At 41.9% G+C, this 15,127-nt stretch overlaps 1 protein-coding gene across 1 annotated transcript in view; it reads left to right on the top strand.

Annotated features, from left to right (window-relative positions):
• Window positions 1–15,127, top strand: part of LOC121552120 (disks large-associated protein 2-like) — a 98,489-nt gene that overhangs the window by 43,466 nt on the left and 39,896 nt on the right. Inside the window, exons 2-3 of the mRNA XM_041864857.1 lie at window positions 4,385–4,611; window positions 14,950–15,127. Coding sequence (XP_041720791.1) covers window positions 4,385–4,611; window positions 14,950–15,127 — 405 coding nt within the window. The remainder of the gene's footprint in view (window positions 1–4,384; window positions 4,612–14,949) is intronic.

Genomic DNA, 15,127 nt, shown 5'->3' with positions numbered 1-15,127 from the left:
ATCACAAAATATACATTAATTTTCCATATTCCATTTCTCATCATTCCCAACATTTGGATATTGAAATATATTGTCCCAATGTTCATTGTTGGATGTTGAAGTTTTTGGGCGGCAAAAAGTCTCTAAAACAATGGCATTCCTTTCACCATACTAGAATGCCAGAGATAGATTCTCCTCCTCTCTAATTTATTGCAGTATTAACGTGTCAAGACCGGCACAGCCCCACTGTGGATAAGAGGGTCTGGTTGTTGTCAGCCATTTGCCAAGCTGATGTGAGGCCTTTGATCCTCACCCAGGGAGAGTCATGACAATTGTAACAGGGCACAATAGAGCTAGGCCACAGAGCCTCCCTATAGATGAAACAAGCCATTTGGTGACAGATTGTAGTGGCTTTATTTCCCACTCCTTTCACACCCCTCCTCTCCTCACACTGAGCCCATCTCACCGGGACTCGTCACTCCGACAGGCGCTTGCAGTGTCATTCCCTGTTTGGATGGCTTGGGAATCTGGGATGGGCTGGAACTCTGCAGCCCACAGATCCATTCCCTAGGAAGTTTGACTCCACTCAGTGCTCAGACATCAGAGCCATGCTGTACACAAGTGGGCCTCAATGGGGGGTCATATTCATAACCCTTCTGTACAAGTGGAAAGGGAATTTGTGTACCCTGCGGTACACCATCTCTACAAAAAGTATATTTTGCTACATTTCTTGTGTATTTTAGTACTAAGTACTCTGGATATTTGTATCATATAACGTTTTTGGAGATACTTTTCGCTTATCATACAGAGAATATTATCTTGCCACCATTGAGGATCGTTTCTCTTGAGTTGTTTCTGGAAAATGTGTAATGCTGTTGTTCAGCTGATTATACACACCTACTGTCCATTGTTCTGGGTAAAAGAGCTTTGGCTAAATAACAAAACATTTAATGTTAGAGAAATATTAATATTACAAAAAGGGCTTTGGAGTAGGAGAGAATGTTATGAGGAGTGAGACTGGATATTTAGAGTAGCTAGACCTTTGAGGAGTGGGGGGGGAGAACAGAGGCTGGGGATGGGGATCATTCTGCTTCAGTGAGTCCCTGTGTGTGTTTGAGGAAAACTCTTCCTGGCCTGAATCAGCTCTCACAATCCTTTGGCTAATTGGCCCCCCATTGTACCTGCAAATAAAGGAACTGCTTAGAGAGCAGGCATACAAGGCTGATAAGTTGTGTGTGTAAGTGTTTGTTTGTGTGTGTGTGTGTGTGTGTGTGTGTGTGTGTGTGTGTGTGTGTGTGTGTGTGTGTGTGTGTGTGTGTGTGTGTGTGTGTGTGTGTGTGTGTGTGTGTGTGTGTATGTGATACAAAGACATACAGTACAGTACATCCTACATGTGAATGATCACCTGTGCAGACAAGTTGGATCTATGTGACTGACAGAGGTGGGCTCTCTGCTAGGGTTGAATACCGGACAATGGGTTACCGAGATATACTGAGATTTCCCGCCCAAACCCACTCCCTTTTCCTGGGATAAATAATTGTGAGAAAACAGTCAATTATAATACATTATTAATATGAACAGCATGACGTGAAATGGAACTGTTAAATTATACTGAACAAAAATATAAACGCAACATGCAACAATTTCAATGATTTTACTGAGTTACAGTTCATATAAGGAAATCAGTCATTTGAAATAAATCAGCCAACCAGAATGAGTTTTTCCCCACAAAAGGGCTTTATTACAGACAGAATTACTCCTCAGTTTCATCAGCTATCCGGGTGGCTGGTCTCAGACGATCCCGCAGGTGAAGAAGCCGGATGTGGAGGTCCTGGGCTGGCGTGGTTACACGTGGTCTGCGTTTGTGAGGCCGGTTGGACGTACTGCCAAATTCTCTAAAAAGACGTTGGAGGCGGCTTATGGTAGAGAAATTAACATTTTCTGTCAACAGCTCTGGTGAACATTCCTGAAGTCAGCATGCCAACTGCACACTCCCTCAAAACTTGAGGCATCTTTGGCATTGTGTTGTGTGACAAAACTGCAAATTTTAGAGTGGTTCACCTGTGTAATGATCATGCTGTTTAATCATCTTCTTGATATGCCAAACCTGTCAGATGGATGGATTATCTTGGCAAAGGAGAAATGCTCACTAACAGTGATGTAAACAAATTTGTGCACAAAATATGAGAGAAATAAGCTTTTTATGCATATGGCAAATGTCTGGCTCATATAGCCCATGAAACATGGACCCAACACTTTACATGTTGCGTTTATATTTTTGTTCAGTATATATGAGATGTCTAAATCTGGCTTCTCTATGGCCTTCTCTCTGCTATCTGCATGATCAATCATCAACGCTCAGGGTGAGGCCAGACAGCGCATTTCAGGAGGAGCGCAGTTCACAATGCATGTATCATCTCATCATGGTTACTTTTTTTATTGTGACAGGTAGGCCTACATTTGCTCCAGCATAACCTATGCTACAGTAATATAAGGACCGAATGCGCATCCATCTGGCTTTCGGGGCCACCTTGTTTTTTAATTGTACATTAGATATGATTATTTTTGCACCTATCACTCGAATATAGTTGCTTTAAATCAGTGCATACGGGAGCACGCTCTCACAGTCTTTCTCTCTCTCCATCAATTCCCTTCAAATTGCATCAAAAATAGATAATCCTTTTCAGGTAATACATTCAATGCAGTATTAGCCATATATCTAATGAATTATGGGTTATGCATAAGTGTATAGCCTCTGTCTCTTATGCAATACCCACCAGTGCACCGCTGGCCTTTAAAAAAATATCCTTAGAGTCCCACGAAAAGCTAGACTAGAATAGCTTGCTGGATTTTTTTGTTGTTGCATTTCTTATAGCCTACTAACAGACTCTTCGAAGAGGGATGCAATCTCTTGTTTGCTGAATGTTAAATACAGCAGCAGCCAATAGAACTCTCTGGGAGAAGAGAGAATGCAGGATGGCGGTAGGCTAATAAGTTATTTATTCATACCTGTCACCAATAACCATTCAGTGTTCGTGAAGAGAAGTGGAAGCCGTCTGCATCTTATTCTAGTCCTAAATTATTCAAGCATGTCATTACTATGAAGAAGATAAGCAACATTAGAGAGAGAAAGACGAAGTAGGCTAATGCTCACTTCGAACAACATTAGGGGAAATATTATGAAAAGTAGCCTACATGTGTCAGCCTACTAATTATAAGAATGTAAAATAGGCCCTATTATATTTCCAAATTCAAAACGAATTGCTAGCCTGTAATTGTAACTTTATTGGCAGCATATCCTGCACCATCTCTGCATGTTCTCTCCCAGCTTGATAGTTTGAACGAGGTGCGTAATTTCAGTCATATAATACAGTATAATACAATACAGTACAGCAGTCACCCACCGGTCAATCGCGATCGACTGGTTGATCTTCAAGGCATTCCTAGTCGATCACCAAACATTTCTATAGAAAAGCCAATGATAAAGGCCTGCTCTCGTTTTTTATTATTATTCATGTTGCACAGGTTGGTGGTAGGTGCACTTGACTCAGAAGGACACTGGGGAAACAAAGTGTTCCCATTTTGAACCATTTAATTTGTCTGAAAATACCAACTCCGCCTACCCGGCAGACCAGGAGATCTGTGGCTAAATCGAGTGTTCCTACTGCACCGGCCACAGAAATGTTTGATACTTGCCTACGTAAGACTTCATACGTAAGACTTCATAACTTTTAAAACCATGACCACAGAGAGACTGTCAAAGAATACAGCAAAGAGCTGCTGTTTTTATGAGTGAGTTCATGTTTAAGTTTTTATTCAGCAGTGTCAACACTGTTTTTGTTGAACACTATTACAAAACATAAAATGCGCTTCTCAGTAGGCAACTTCCACACGCGCTGCAGCTGCAATGAATGAGTAGCCAAGTGTATCAATAGCCATGCGTTTTTATTATGCTATTATTAGCAGCTCGTCATGTCTATTTTAATATTTAGGAATATTTCACTTTTTCTGTTCATAGGAACAACATGAATTTGTGTGTGAGGCAGATGCGGTGTGACTCGAGTTTCGCCATCAGGTAGAAGACAGTGTCCCCTCTCTCTGGTCAGTCTCACCACCATGTACAATCAGTCCAGTAAAATAAAAAAACTAATTATTTAAATTTATGCTCCGCAGTTCCTCGCAAGTGTTACACCAACTGATCTATTTTGTTCTCAAAGCTCGATTTTTTAAATATAATATGGTCTGAGTAGAACAATATTGGCAGGCCAAGCGTATAGCCAATATGCTGTGATAATGTATTAGGCCTAATTCCCAAACCTCATTCCTACAGAACTGTTTGTGTTAGTTTAATGTAGAATTGTTTAAAAAATACTGGGAAAATATTCAACCCTACTCTCTGCCACAGGTGCCTCAGGATGAGTGGAGTGGATACCCAGAGGATGGGGACCAGGACGAGGAGATCCCGTGTCGGCGGATGCGCAGCAGCAGCTATGTCAAAGCCATGGGAGAGGAAGACAACGACTCTGGTGGCGAATCTGATGGCAGCCCCAAGACCTCACCCCAGAAGGCCATCCGACCCGACGCCCTCGTCCTCAAATCAGCTATGCAGAGGCCCCACGTAGACCCCCAAAGGTAGGCCCATTAATGTCTCGACTAGAGCTACTTCTGGTTTTCAAAAATGCGTTGTCACTACATCCTGGTTACGGTGTCTATTTTAGGACACACTCAGCCTCATATATCAATCCTCACCCCTGAGGTATGAGGCTGAGTATGTTCTAAAATGGACACTGTACTGATTATCATACCCAGGGTACGTTTAAACCAAACTAGTGCAAGTGTGGAGTGTGAGATATTAATATACAGTTATATATTTTGGGATTGTTACAGACAAGGAAACAATTTTCAATGAATATGCCTCATGAAATTGCATTTGTAAGCCTTGTTACAGTGATGACAGTCGGTAGTGTACTATATATTGCACAGCATTACTGACACGGCTTTGGGTAAACATTTGGCTGCATTACTGAACTTGAAATAACTGTGCTCATAAACTTGGTTTGGACATTAGATTGGATGGCAGGATTCAAAATGATATTTTCGCTCTGATAGCCAATGTGGCTCATAGATTACCGTAAATAATGTAGAAGCTCTGACCTTTTATCTTGGCTGGATCTTGACCCCCTTTCAAAACCCTGAACACGGCTTCCGCCTTTTTGACACGCCATTTAAAAACCTTAACCCTAGCTCCAAGCCTTTTGCAAGCTGTTTTCAACACTAACCCCCGGCTTTCATCGTTGAATTTCATCAAAGTCAGACACCGCCAACAATGTTTTAGTCATTTTTGTGTCCCTCCTGCCTGTTTGTTTTACAGTAGCTCTGCTAGTTATACTCTATGCACCTCCAGCTTGCTAAAGCAAAGACATTATTTGACCTGGCTGTTATATCCATTTCATGTCTCTGTGACCTCTGTCTGCAGTGGGACATTCTGGGGGAGCATGCATGATTTAGACATGTCATTCGATGTTGCTGGGCAACAGAGTAAGAAAACCTTCTTGGTTACGATTGGCTGTGACATGTTCCTATTGTACCCCAGTGCATCAACAACCTGTGTTAATGCATGACTAAGAGCTTTGCTACATTTGTTTGGTCAATTGGTTTGCAGCCGCTTCAATGCCTTGTGCCCCTGTCCTTATATGCTTTGACTGTTCTTTGTTTAGTAATTGGAACCCAGTTCTGTCCATCAGCTCAGATATAGAAGTAGTGTTCTAGCTGGTGAGTGTTACAGACCAATGCAGTTATATCTGATGTTTATCAACTGCTATTTCAATATTTGCCCAACATCTTACCGAGGCAACGTGCATCATGTTATCACAGCACTGTTGACAAGGCTATGGCAACCCTGTCACTTCTCTCCAATGTCATAGTCAAACGACTAGGTTTTAAACATGAATAAACAATTTGTCTGACAATCAAATCTCATTTATTTCTTTGAATGTCTTCATAGAGGAGAAGTTGTCTGTTCTCACTTGATATGTCTCACTCAGCACATACAGGCAGATCCATAATTATTGGCACCCTTGATAAAGATGAGCAAAGAATACTGTATAAAATAAATAACACAAATACTGAGCTAAATTGTATGCAAAAAAAAATGCTAATCTTTCCTTTGATGCAAAACCCACCACTGGTGTGTGTGGCCAAAGAGCTCTATTTTCATTTCATCTAACAAATGTAAACGCCTGGAGTTTGCTAAACGGCATTGGCACTTGGATTAGAACCGGTGCTGTGGTCAGATGACATGAAAATAGAGCCACACACACCAGTGGTGGGTTTTGCGTAGAAAGAAAGATGCAGAACAGAACCCCATACCTACTGTAAAATATGGTGGTGGATCTTTGATGTTATGGGGCTATCATGATTTCACTGGTCCTGGGGCCCTTGTTAAGGTCAATGATATCATGAACTTTACCCAAGTACAAGGACATTTTAGCCAAAATCCTGATTGCCTCTCCCAGGAGGCTGAAACTTGGCCGCAAGTGGATCTTCCAGCAAGACAATATTCCAGCAAGCACACACACACACAAATAAATGGTTAACTGACCACAAAATCAACATTTTGCAATGGCCATCTCAGTCTCCGGACTTGAACCCCATTTAAAACCTGTGGTTTGAATTGAAGAGGGCAGTCCATACGTGCAGACAAAGGATATCAAGGATCTGGAAAGATTCTGTATGGAGGAATGGTTGAAGATCCTTCCCAGTCTCCATGAAACATTTTAGAAAAAGGTTCAGTGACCACCCATACACAAAAATGTATGCACGCATGACTGTAAGTCGCTTTGGATAAAAGCGTCTGCTAAATGGCATATTATTATTATTATTATTATTATCCTTGCAGGGTGAGCAATTGAAAGGTATTAAAAAGAGGGGTGCCAATAATTTAGACCTCTTATCTTTTTTTGATAAAAAGTATTACTTGTTAAACAGAATCTCTGTATCTGAGCAATTGTATTAGTATAAAATAATATACATGTTTCAAAAATACAATATTGCTCAGTATTTGTATTATTTATTTTATACAGTCTTTATCTTTATCAAAGGTGCCAATAATTTGGAATTTTGGCCTGTTTGCACTCATTCCCCTCTTGACAGGCAACACTCATAGATAAATAAGCTTTAGGTAAGCTATAGGAAGCAGGAGAGTGGTACAGAGTGATATTGTAATACAAATAATAGAATGATTGGACAGAAAAAGAAATAGACACCAGCAAAATAATGTACAGTCGTGGTCAAAAGTTTAGAGAATGACACAAGTATTGGTCTTCACAAAGTTTGCTGCTTCAGTGTTTTTAGATATTTTTGTCTGATGTTACTATGGTATACTGAAGTATAATTACAAGCATTCCATAAGTGTCAAAGGCTTTTATTGACAATTACATAACGTTTATGCAAAGAGTCAATATTTGCAGTGTTGACCCTTCTTTTTCAAGACCTCTGCAATCCGCCCTGGCATGCTGTCAATTAACTTCTGGGCCAAATCCTGACTGATGGCAGCCCATTCTGGCATAATCAATGCTTGGAGTTTGTCAGAATTTGTGGGTTTTTGTTTGTCCACCCGCCTCTTGAGGATTGACCACAAGTTCTCAATGGGATTAAGGTCTGGGGAGTTTCCTGGCCATGGACCCAAAATGTTGATGTTTTGTTCCCCGAGCCACTTAGTTATCACTTTTTCCTTATGGCAAGGTGCTCCATCATGCTGGAAAAGGCATTGTTCGTCACCAAACTGTTCTTGGATGGTTGGGAGAAGTTGCTCTCGGAGGATGTGTTGGTACCATTCTTTATTCATGGCTGTGTTCTTTATTCATTGTGAGTGAGCCCACTCCCTTGGCTGAGAAGCAACCCCACACATTAATGGTCTCAAGATGCTTTACTGTTGGCATGACACCGGACTGATGGTAGCGCTCACCTTGTCTTCTCCGGACAAGCTTTTTTCCAGATGCCCCAAACAATCGGAAAGGGGAAAATGACTTTACCCCAGTCCTCAGCAGTCCAATCCCTGTACCTTTTTCAGAATATCAGTCTGTCCCTGATGTTTTTCCTGGAGAGAAGTGGCTTCCTCACTGCCCTTCTTGACACCAGGCCATCCTCCAAAAGTCTTTGCCTCACTGTGCGTGCAGATGAACTCACACCTGCCTGGTGCCATTCCTGAGCAAGATCTGCACTGGTGGTGCCCCGATCTGCAGCTGAATCAACTTTAGGAGACGGTCCTGGCGCTTTCTGGACTTTCTTGGGCGCCCTGAAGCCTTCTTCACAACAATTGAACCTCTCTCCTTGAAGTTCTTGATGATCCGATAAATGGTTGATTTAGGTGCAATCTTACTAGCAGCAATGTCCTTGCCTGTGAAGCCCATTTTGTGCAAAGCAATGATGACGGCATGTGTTTCCTTGCAGGTAACCATGGATAACAGAGGAAGAACAATGATTTCAAGCACCACCCTCCTTTTAAAGCTTCCAGTCTGTTATTCTAACTCAATCAGCATGACAGAGTGATCTCCAGCCATGTCCTCGTCAACACTCTCACCTGTGTTAACGAGAGAATCACTGACATGATGTCAGCTGGTCCTTTTGTGGCAGGGCTGAAATGCAGTGGACAAGTTTTTTTGGGATTAAGTTCATTTTCATGGCAAAGAGGGATTTTGCAATTAATTGCAATTCATCTGATCACTCTTCATAACGTTCTGGAGTATATGCAAATTGCCATCATAAAAACTTAGGCAGCAGACTTTGTGAAAATTAATATTTGTGTCATTCTGAAAACTTTGGACCACGACTGTACAGCTAGATGTGTAGCATGGCATGGCAGGGGATCTTGGAAGCAGTAACGATGGTTACCATAACATTTGATATACCTTATTTTTAATGTTGAATGCGGCAGAGCAGAATATCTTCCCATCCTGATTGTGACCCAGAGGATGCATCGGCTCGCCCTCTGAGATTTATCTTAGCTCATTGTTATTCTAGGCTGGCTTTGAAAATCACCCTTCCAAAACAGGACAGTTGCTTGTGTTCTGGAGGTCTGCACTCATGCACACATGCACTTACACACACACACACACATAACCACACACACATGCAAACACACACACACACACACAAACACACAGAGAGAGAGAGGGAGAACCTGGGGAGATGCCCTGATTGCATCAGTCCTGTGTGACGCTCAGACTCCCTATCCTTTTGTTACCCACAGCTTATCATCATATCACTGGGAATCTACTCACTTCCTGCTCTTGTCTCACTTCCTGCCCCCACACACACACACATTATGCCTTGTTTCCACGCTCCATTATTACTGAATCTCTAAGAAGCTTATATTGTTGTACTAATGGTAGGTGTAGGTGGGATTTGCAAACTGTAATTGTGGGGCTAGCGAATCACCAGTGTTTTGGGGTTTGCCATGACTGCACATGTCATCATAGTTTAGAGTTGATCGTAATAATACTGCTTATGTTGTAGGAGGATGAGTCACTTTTGCTGCAAGCACAGTGTTATATTCAGTGAGAGATATAAGCTGGGCACACCAAATACCCTGCTGGTCACACAACACCACAACATGACCTGGATACAGCAGTACTGCATGTTAGCCAGGTTACCTGTTTAACAGTATGTGAAATTGTCTTTGGCCCTAAGAATTTGCCAGGGATGTCTGACTAGGACTGTTGCGGTGAGCGTATTACCGCCACACTAGCAGTCATGAGTCATGACCACAGTAAAATTCCACATGACCTTTGAGTCATGGTAATCTCCTTTTATGCACTCTGGACATGCGTTGGTAGTACCCAACTCGCTAACAATTATCAGGTCGCTAATGGCCTGGTACTCAGGGCTCTATTGTCCCTCTAACCACTCTGATATCAATGCAAATGCAATCGAAAATGCAACACATCGTTAAAACAGTATCATGCTTTTAAAACTCACCCCACTGTAATCGATCAATTTGAAGAAAGAAGTTCAACAACAGGTTGAAACTGAGTGGAAATACGGTCGTTGTGAAAGTTATTTTAAAGCCTAACAACGAAATGGACATCGCTTTCTAAGGTGATTATTAATTCAAAACACCCATATGCATATTAGGGCCTATGCATACGCTTACAGTGAGGGAAAAAAGTATTTGATCCCCTGCTGATTTTGTACGTTTGCCCACTGACAAAGAAATGATCAGTCTATAATTTTAATGGTAGGTTTATTTGAACAGTGAGAGACAGAATAACAACAACAAAAAAATCCAGAAAAACGCATGTCAAAAATGTTACAAATTGATTTGCATTTTAATGAGGGAAATAAGTATTTGACCCCCTCGCAATCAGAAAGATTTCTGGCTCCCAGGTGTCTTTTATACAGATAACGAGCTGAGATTAGGAGCACACTCTTAAAGGGAGTGCTCCTAATCTCAGTTTGTTACCTGTATAAAAGACACCTGTCCACAGAAGCAATCAATCAATCAGATTCCAAACTCTCCACCATGGCCAAGACCAAAGAGCTCTCCAAGGATGTCAGGGACAAGATTGTAGACCTACACAAGGCTGGAATGGGCTACAAGACCATCGCCAAGCAGCTTGGTGAGAAGGTGACAACAGTGGGTGCGATTATTCGCAAATGGAAGAAACACAAAAGGACTGTCAATCTCCCTCGGCCTGGGGCTCCATGCAAGATCTCACCTCGTGGAGTTGCAATGATCATGAGAACGGTGAGGAATCAGCCCAGAACTACACGGGAGGATCTTGTCAATGATCTCAAGGCAGCTGGGACCATAGTCACCAAGAAAACAAATGGTAACACACTACGCCGTGAAGGACTGAAATCCTGCAGCGCCCGCAAGGTCCCCCTGCTCACATATACAGGCCCGTCTGAAGTTTGGCAATGAACATCTGAATGATTCAGAGGAGAACTGGGTGAAAGTGTTGTGGTCAGATGAGTCCAAAATTGAGCTCTTTGGCATCAACTCAACTCGCCGTGTTTGGAGGAGGAGGAATGCTGCCTATGACCCCAAGAACACCATCCCCACCGTCAAACATGGATGTGGAAACATTATGCTTTGGGGGTGTTTTTCTGCTAAGGGGACAGGACAACTTCACCGCATCAAAGGGACGATGGATGGGGCCATGTACCGTCAAATCTTGGGTGAGAACCTCCTTCCCTCAGCCAGGGCATTGAAAATGGGTCGTGATTGGGTATTCCAGCATGACAATGACCCAAAACACACGGCCAAGGCAACAAAGGAGTGGCTCAAGAAGAAGCACATTAAGGTCCTGGAGTGGCCTAGCCAGTCTCCAGACCTTAATCCCATAGAAAATCTGTGGAGGGAGCTGAAGGTTCGAGTTGCCAAACTTCAGCCTCGAAACCTTAATGACTTTGAGAAGATCTGCAAAGAGGAATGGGACAAAATCCCTCCTGAGATGTGTGCAAACCTGGTGGCCAACTACAAGAAACGTCTGACCTCTGTGATTGCCAACAAGGGTTTTGCACTTGCCACCAAGTGCTAAGTCATGTTTTGCAGAGGGGTCAAATACTTATTTCCCTCATTAAAATGCAAATCAATTGATAATTGCGTTTTTCTGGATTTTTTGTTGTTGTTATTCTGTCTCTCACTGTTCAATAAACCTACCATTAAAATTATAGACTGATCATGTCTATGTCAGTGGGCAAACGTACAAAATCAGCAGGGGATCAAATACTTTTTTCCCTCACTGTATGCATACAAAAAATGTGGAATTAAAATAATGATTGTGCCATTATACAACACATAGCCTACCGCATATTAGTCACAGCAGAAAAACATAAAAAAATGGATTTAAGATGTCTTTGGTACATAATTGGTCTAGCCTATACTCCAAAATGAAACAGATTATAGTAATAGCTTTTGAGGGTGGACTGTATTATTCAATTAGCCCTTAGTCTCACGACAAAATTAGACATTCATCCATGTTTCTAAAAATTTCAAAGTTGTTCCAAACGTAAAAGTGTCAAGGTTAAGTTTTGGCATTAACTATGAATTTTTAAGGTTAGGCATTAACTCCGAATGGTTAAGGTAAGGGTTAAGGTTTGGGATAGGCTTAAACCAAAAATATCCAAAACATCTTTCTATTGCTGGATTCAAACTTGTAACCTTTGGAATCAGAGGCAGATGCTACTTGAAGGTAACAGCGCTCACTGTTGCCCCTAGTGGCCGGTTTCCTCATCATCTCCTGACGTCCTCAGACATGGATGGACGTTGAATACTGACTTGTAACATGGGTGACCTGGCTGATATTATTATACATACTGGATGGACTGGTTACCTTATGCTATGCTCCAAACTCCAAACAAGTGTTCTTATAAGACCAGACATTTCTATAAAAAGAGAAGGAGCCCAGCTGCTACTATATTTATTTCTCAGCTGCTCATATTAAGCACATGCTCTGCTATAAAACGGGAGTAGCCTATCCAGCATGATTGAAAAGCGAACCAGCAGGAAAGCCAAGGCAGCAGCTACTCTTCCTGGGGTCCAAACATATTAAAACACTTACATTACATATAAAACAAAATATAAAACAGTACATCATATAACATTATTACACCACTACCTATCTACATTACAAAATGTTTAATACCACCATACAGCAATATCACAATTTATGCGTATGCATGTGTCTACACCCTTGTGTGTGTCTCTTCTTCATATTATTATTATTATTATTTGATAATGGGCCATTCTAATCTAAACTAATACATTTTTCCTATTTTGTTGCATTACAACCTGTAATTTTAATTTGGATTTCATGTAATGGACATACACAAAATAGTCCAAATTGGTGAAGTGAAAAAAAAAAAAAAAACTTGTTTCAAAAAATTCTATAACGGAAAAGTGGTGCGTGCATAAGTATTCACCCCCTTTGCTATGAAGCCCCTAAATAAGATCTGGTGCAACCAATTACCTTCAGAAGTCACATAATTAGATAAATAAAGTCCACCTGTGTGTAATCTAAGTGTCACATGATCTTTCACATGATCTCAGTATATATACACCTGTTCTGAAAGGCCCCAGAGTCTGCAACACCTCTAAGCAAGGGGCACCACCAAGCAAGCGGCACCATGAAGACCAAGGAGCTCTCCAAACAGGTCAGGGAAAACGTTGATAAGCGTACATTCTTTATTTGTGTACACACACGAACCAAAACAATAAACCAAACGATACGTGAAGTCCTAGGTTATACACAAAACCCTACGGAACAAGATCCCACAAAATACTAGTGCCAAACAGGCTGCCTAAGTATGGTCCCCAATCAGAGACAACGAGCTACAGCTGTCTCTGATTGGGAACCACCCTGGCCAACATAGATATAAACGATCTAGAACAAAAGCATAGAAAATGTAACAGAAACTCCACACCCTGGCTCAACATTTAAGAGTCCCCCGAGCCAGGGCGTGACACCCACGGAGCAGCATTAAATCCATTATTAAAAAATTGAAAGAATATGGCACCACAAACTTGCCAAGAGAGGGCCGCCCACCAAAACTCACGGACCAGGCAAGGAGGGCATTAATCAGAGAGGCACAAAGAGACCAAAGATAACCCTGAAGGAGCTGCAAAGCTCCACAGCGGAGATTGGAGTATCTGTCCATAGGACCACCTTAAGCCGTACACTCCACAGAGCTGGGCTTTATGGAAGAGGGGCCAGAAAAAAGCCATTGCTTGAAGAAAAAAATAAGCAAACACGTTTGGTGTCCGCCAAAAGCCATGTGGGAGACTCCCCAAACATATGGAAGAAGGTATTCTGGTCAGATGAGACTAAAATTGAGCTTTTTGGCCATCAAGGAAAACGCTATGTCTGGCACAAACCCAACACCTCTCATCACCCCAAGAACACAATCCCCACAGTGAAGCATGTTGGTGGCAGCGTCATGATGTGGGGATGTTTTTCATCGGCAGGGACTGGGAAACTGGTCAGGATTGAAGGAATGATGGATGGCGCTAAATACAGGGAAATTCTTGAGGGAAACCTGTATCAGTCTTCCAGAGATTTGAGACAGGGACAGAGGTTCACCTTCCAGCAGGACAATGACCCTAAGCATACTGCTAAAGCAACACTCGAGTGGTTTAAGGGGAAACATTTAAATGTCTTGGAATGGCCTAGTCAAAGCCCAGACCTCAATCCAATTGAGAATCTGTGGTATGACTTAAAGATTTCTGTACACCAGCAGAACCCATCCAACTTGAAGGAGCTGGAGCAGTTTTGCCTTGAAGAATGGGCAAAAATCCCAGTGGCTAGATGTGCCAAATGTATAGAGACATACCCTAAGAGACTTGCAGCTGTAATTGCTGCAAAAGGTGGCTCTACAAAGATTTCTAGACATATTAAGGTTTGTATCGTTCACAAATAAATTTGACAAATAACTCTAAATCTAGTGTATACGATGTGTTTCATATGATCACTTTTTCGCTCCACATAGCCACTTCATATGTGCACTCGCTCCAGAATGGGAAAAATATCCTTTCTATTTCATTCAGCGAAGATAAATTATTTTATTCTTACTATAAAATAATCTAATATAAAATAGTGTCACAGGACTTATATCTTGTCTGTTAAATGAACAAGCCTACAGCCTACGCAGGTCTAAAGAAACAGTAGGCCAACTCATACTGTTTCTTTAGACCTAAATATGGGATTTATTGTGATGGTGTATATTACATTTATTCATGATACTTTTTTAAATGTATATGTTCCAAAGGCATGCATCAGTGGCTTGTACAGTATGTGTGGAGGCCTGGATATGCAAAACGTGTTTGTTAATTAATAGTCAATTACTGTGAGACCGGCAGTCTTTTGCATGACAATAACCGGCTGACAAAATGTAATGACCACCACAGCCCTGTGTCTGACTGACAATGCCTCTCATATTTGTCTATCCACTCTCTCTCTCTCTGTTCAGCCAGAGCTACCACTTGCAAACCACCCGAGACATGATGCGGCCCCATCCCAGTGTCACCCTGGACCCAGCCACCAAATATCCCCAACACCATATACCCCTCGGCCCTCAGTTCCGATCCCGGAACCAGAGCTACATGCGCGCGGTCAGCACCCTCAGTCAGGCAAGCTGCGTCAGCCAG

The sequence above is a fragment of the Coregonus clupeaformis genome, chromosome 36, assembly GCF_020615455.1.
Source record: "Coregonus clupeaformis isolate EN_2021a chromosome 36, ASM2061545v1, whole genome shotgun sequence".
In the NCBI taxonomy this organism is placed as follows: Eukaryota; Metazoa; Chordata; class Actinopteri; order Salmoniformes; family Salmonidae; genus Coregonus; species Coregonus clupeaformis.
The sequence above is the reverse complement of the archived record's forward strand: the minus strand, read 5'-3'. Positions and strand labels throughout refer to the sequence as shown.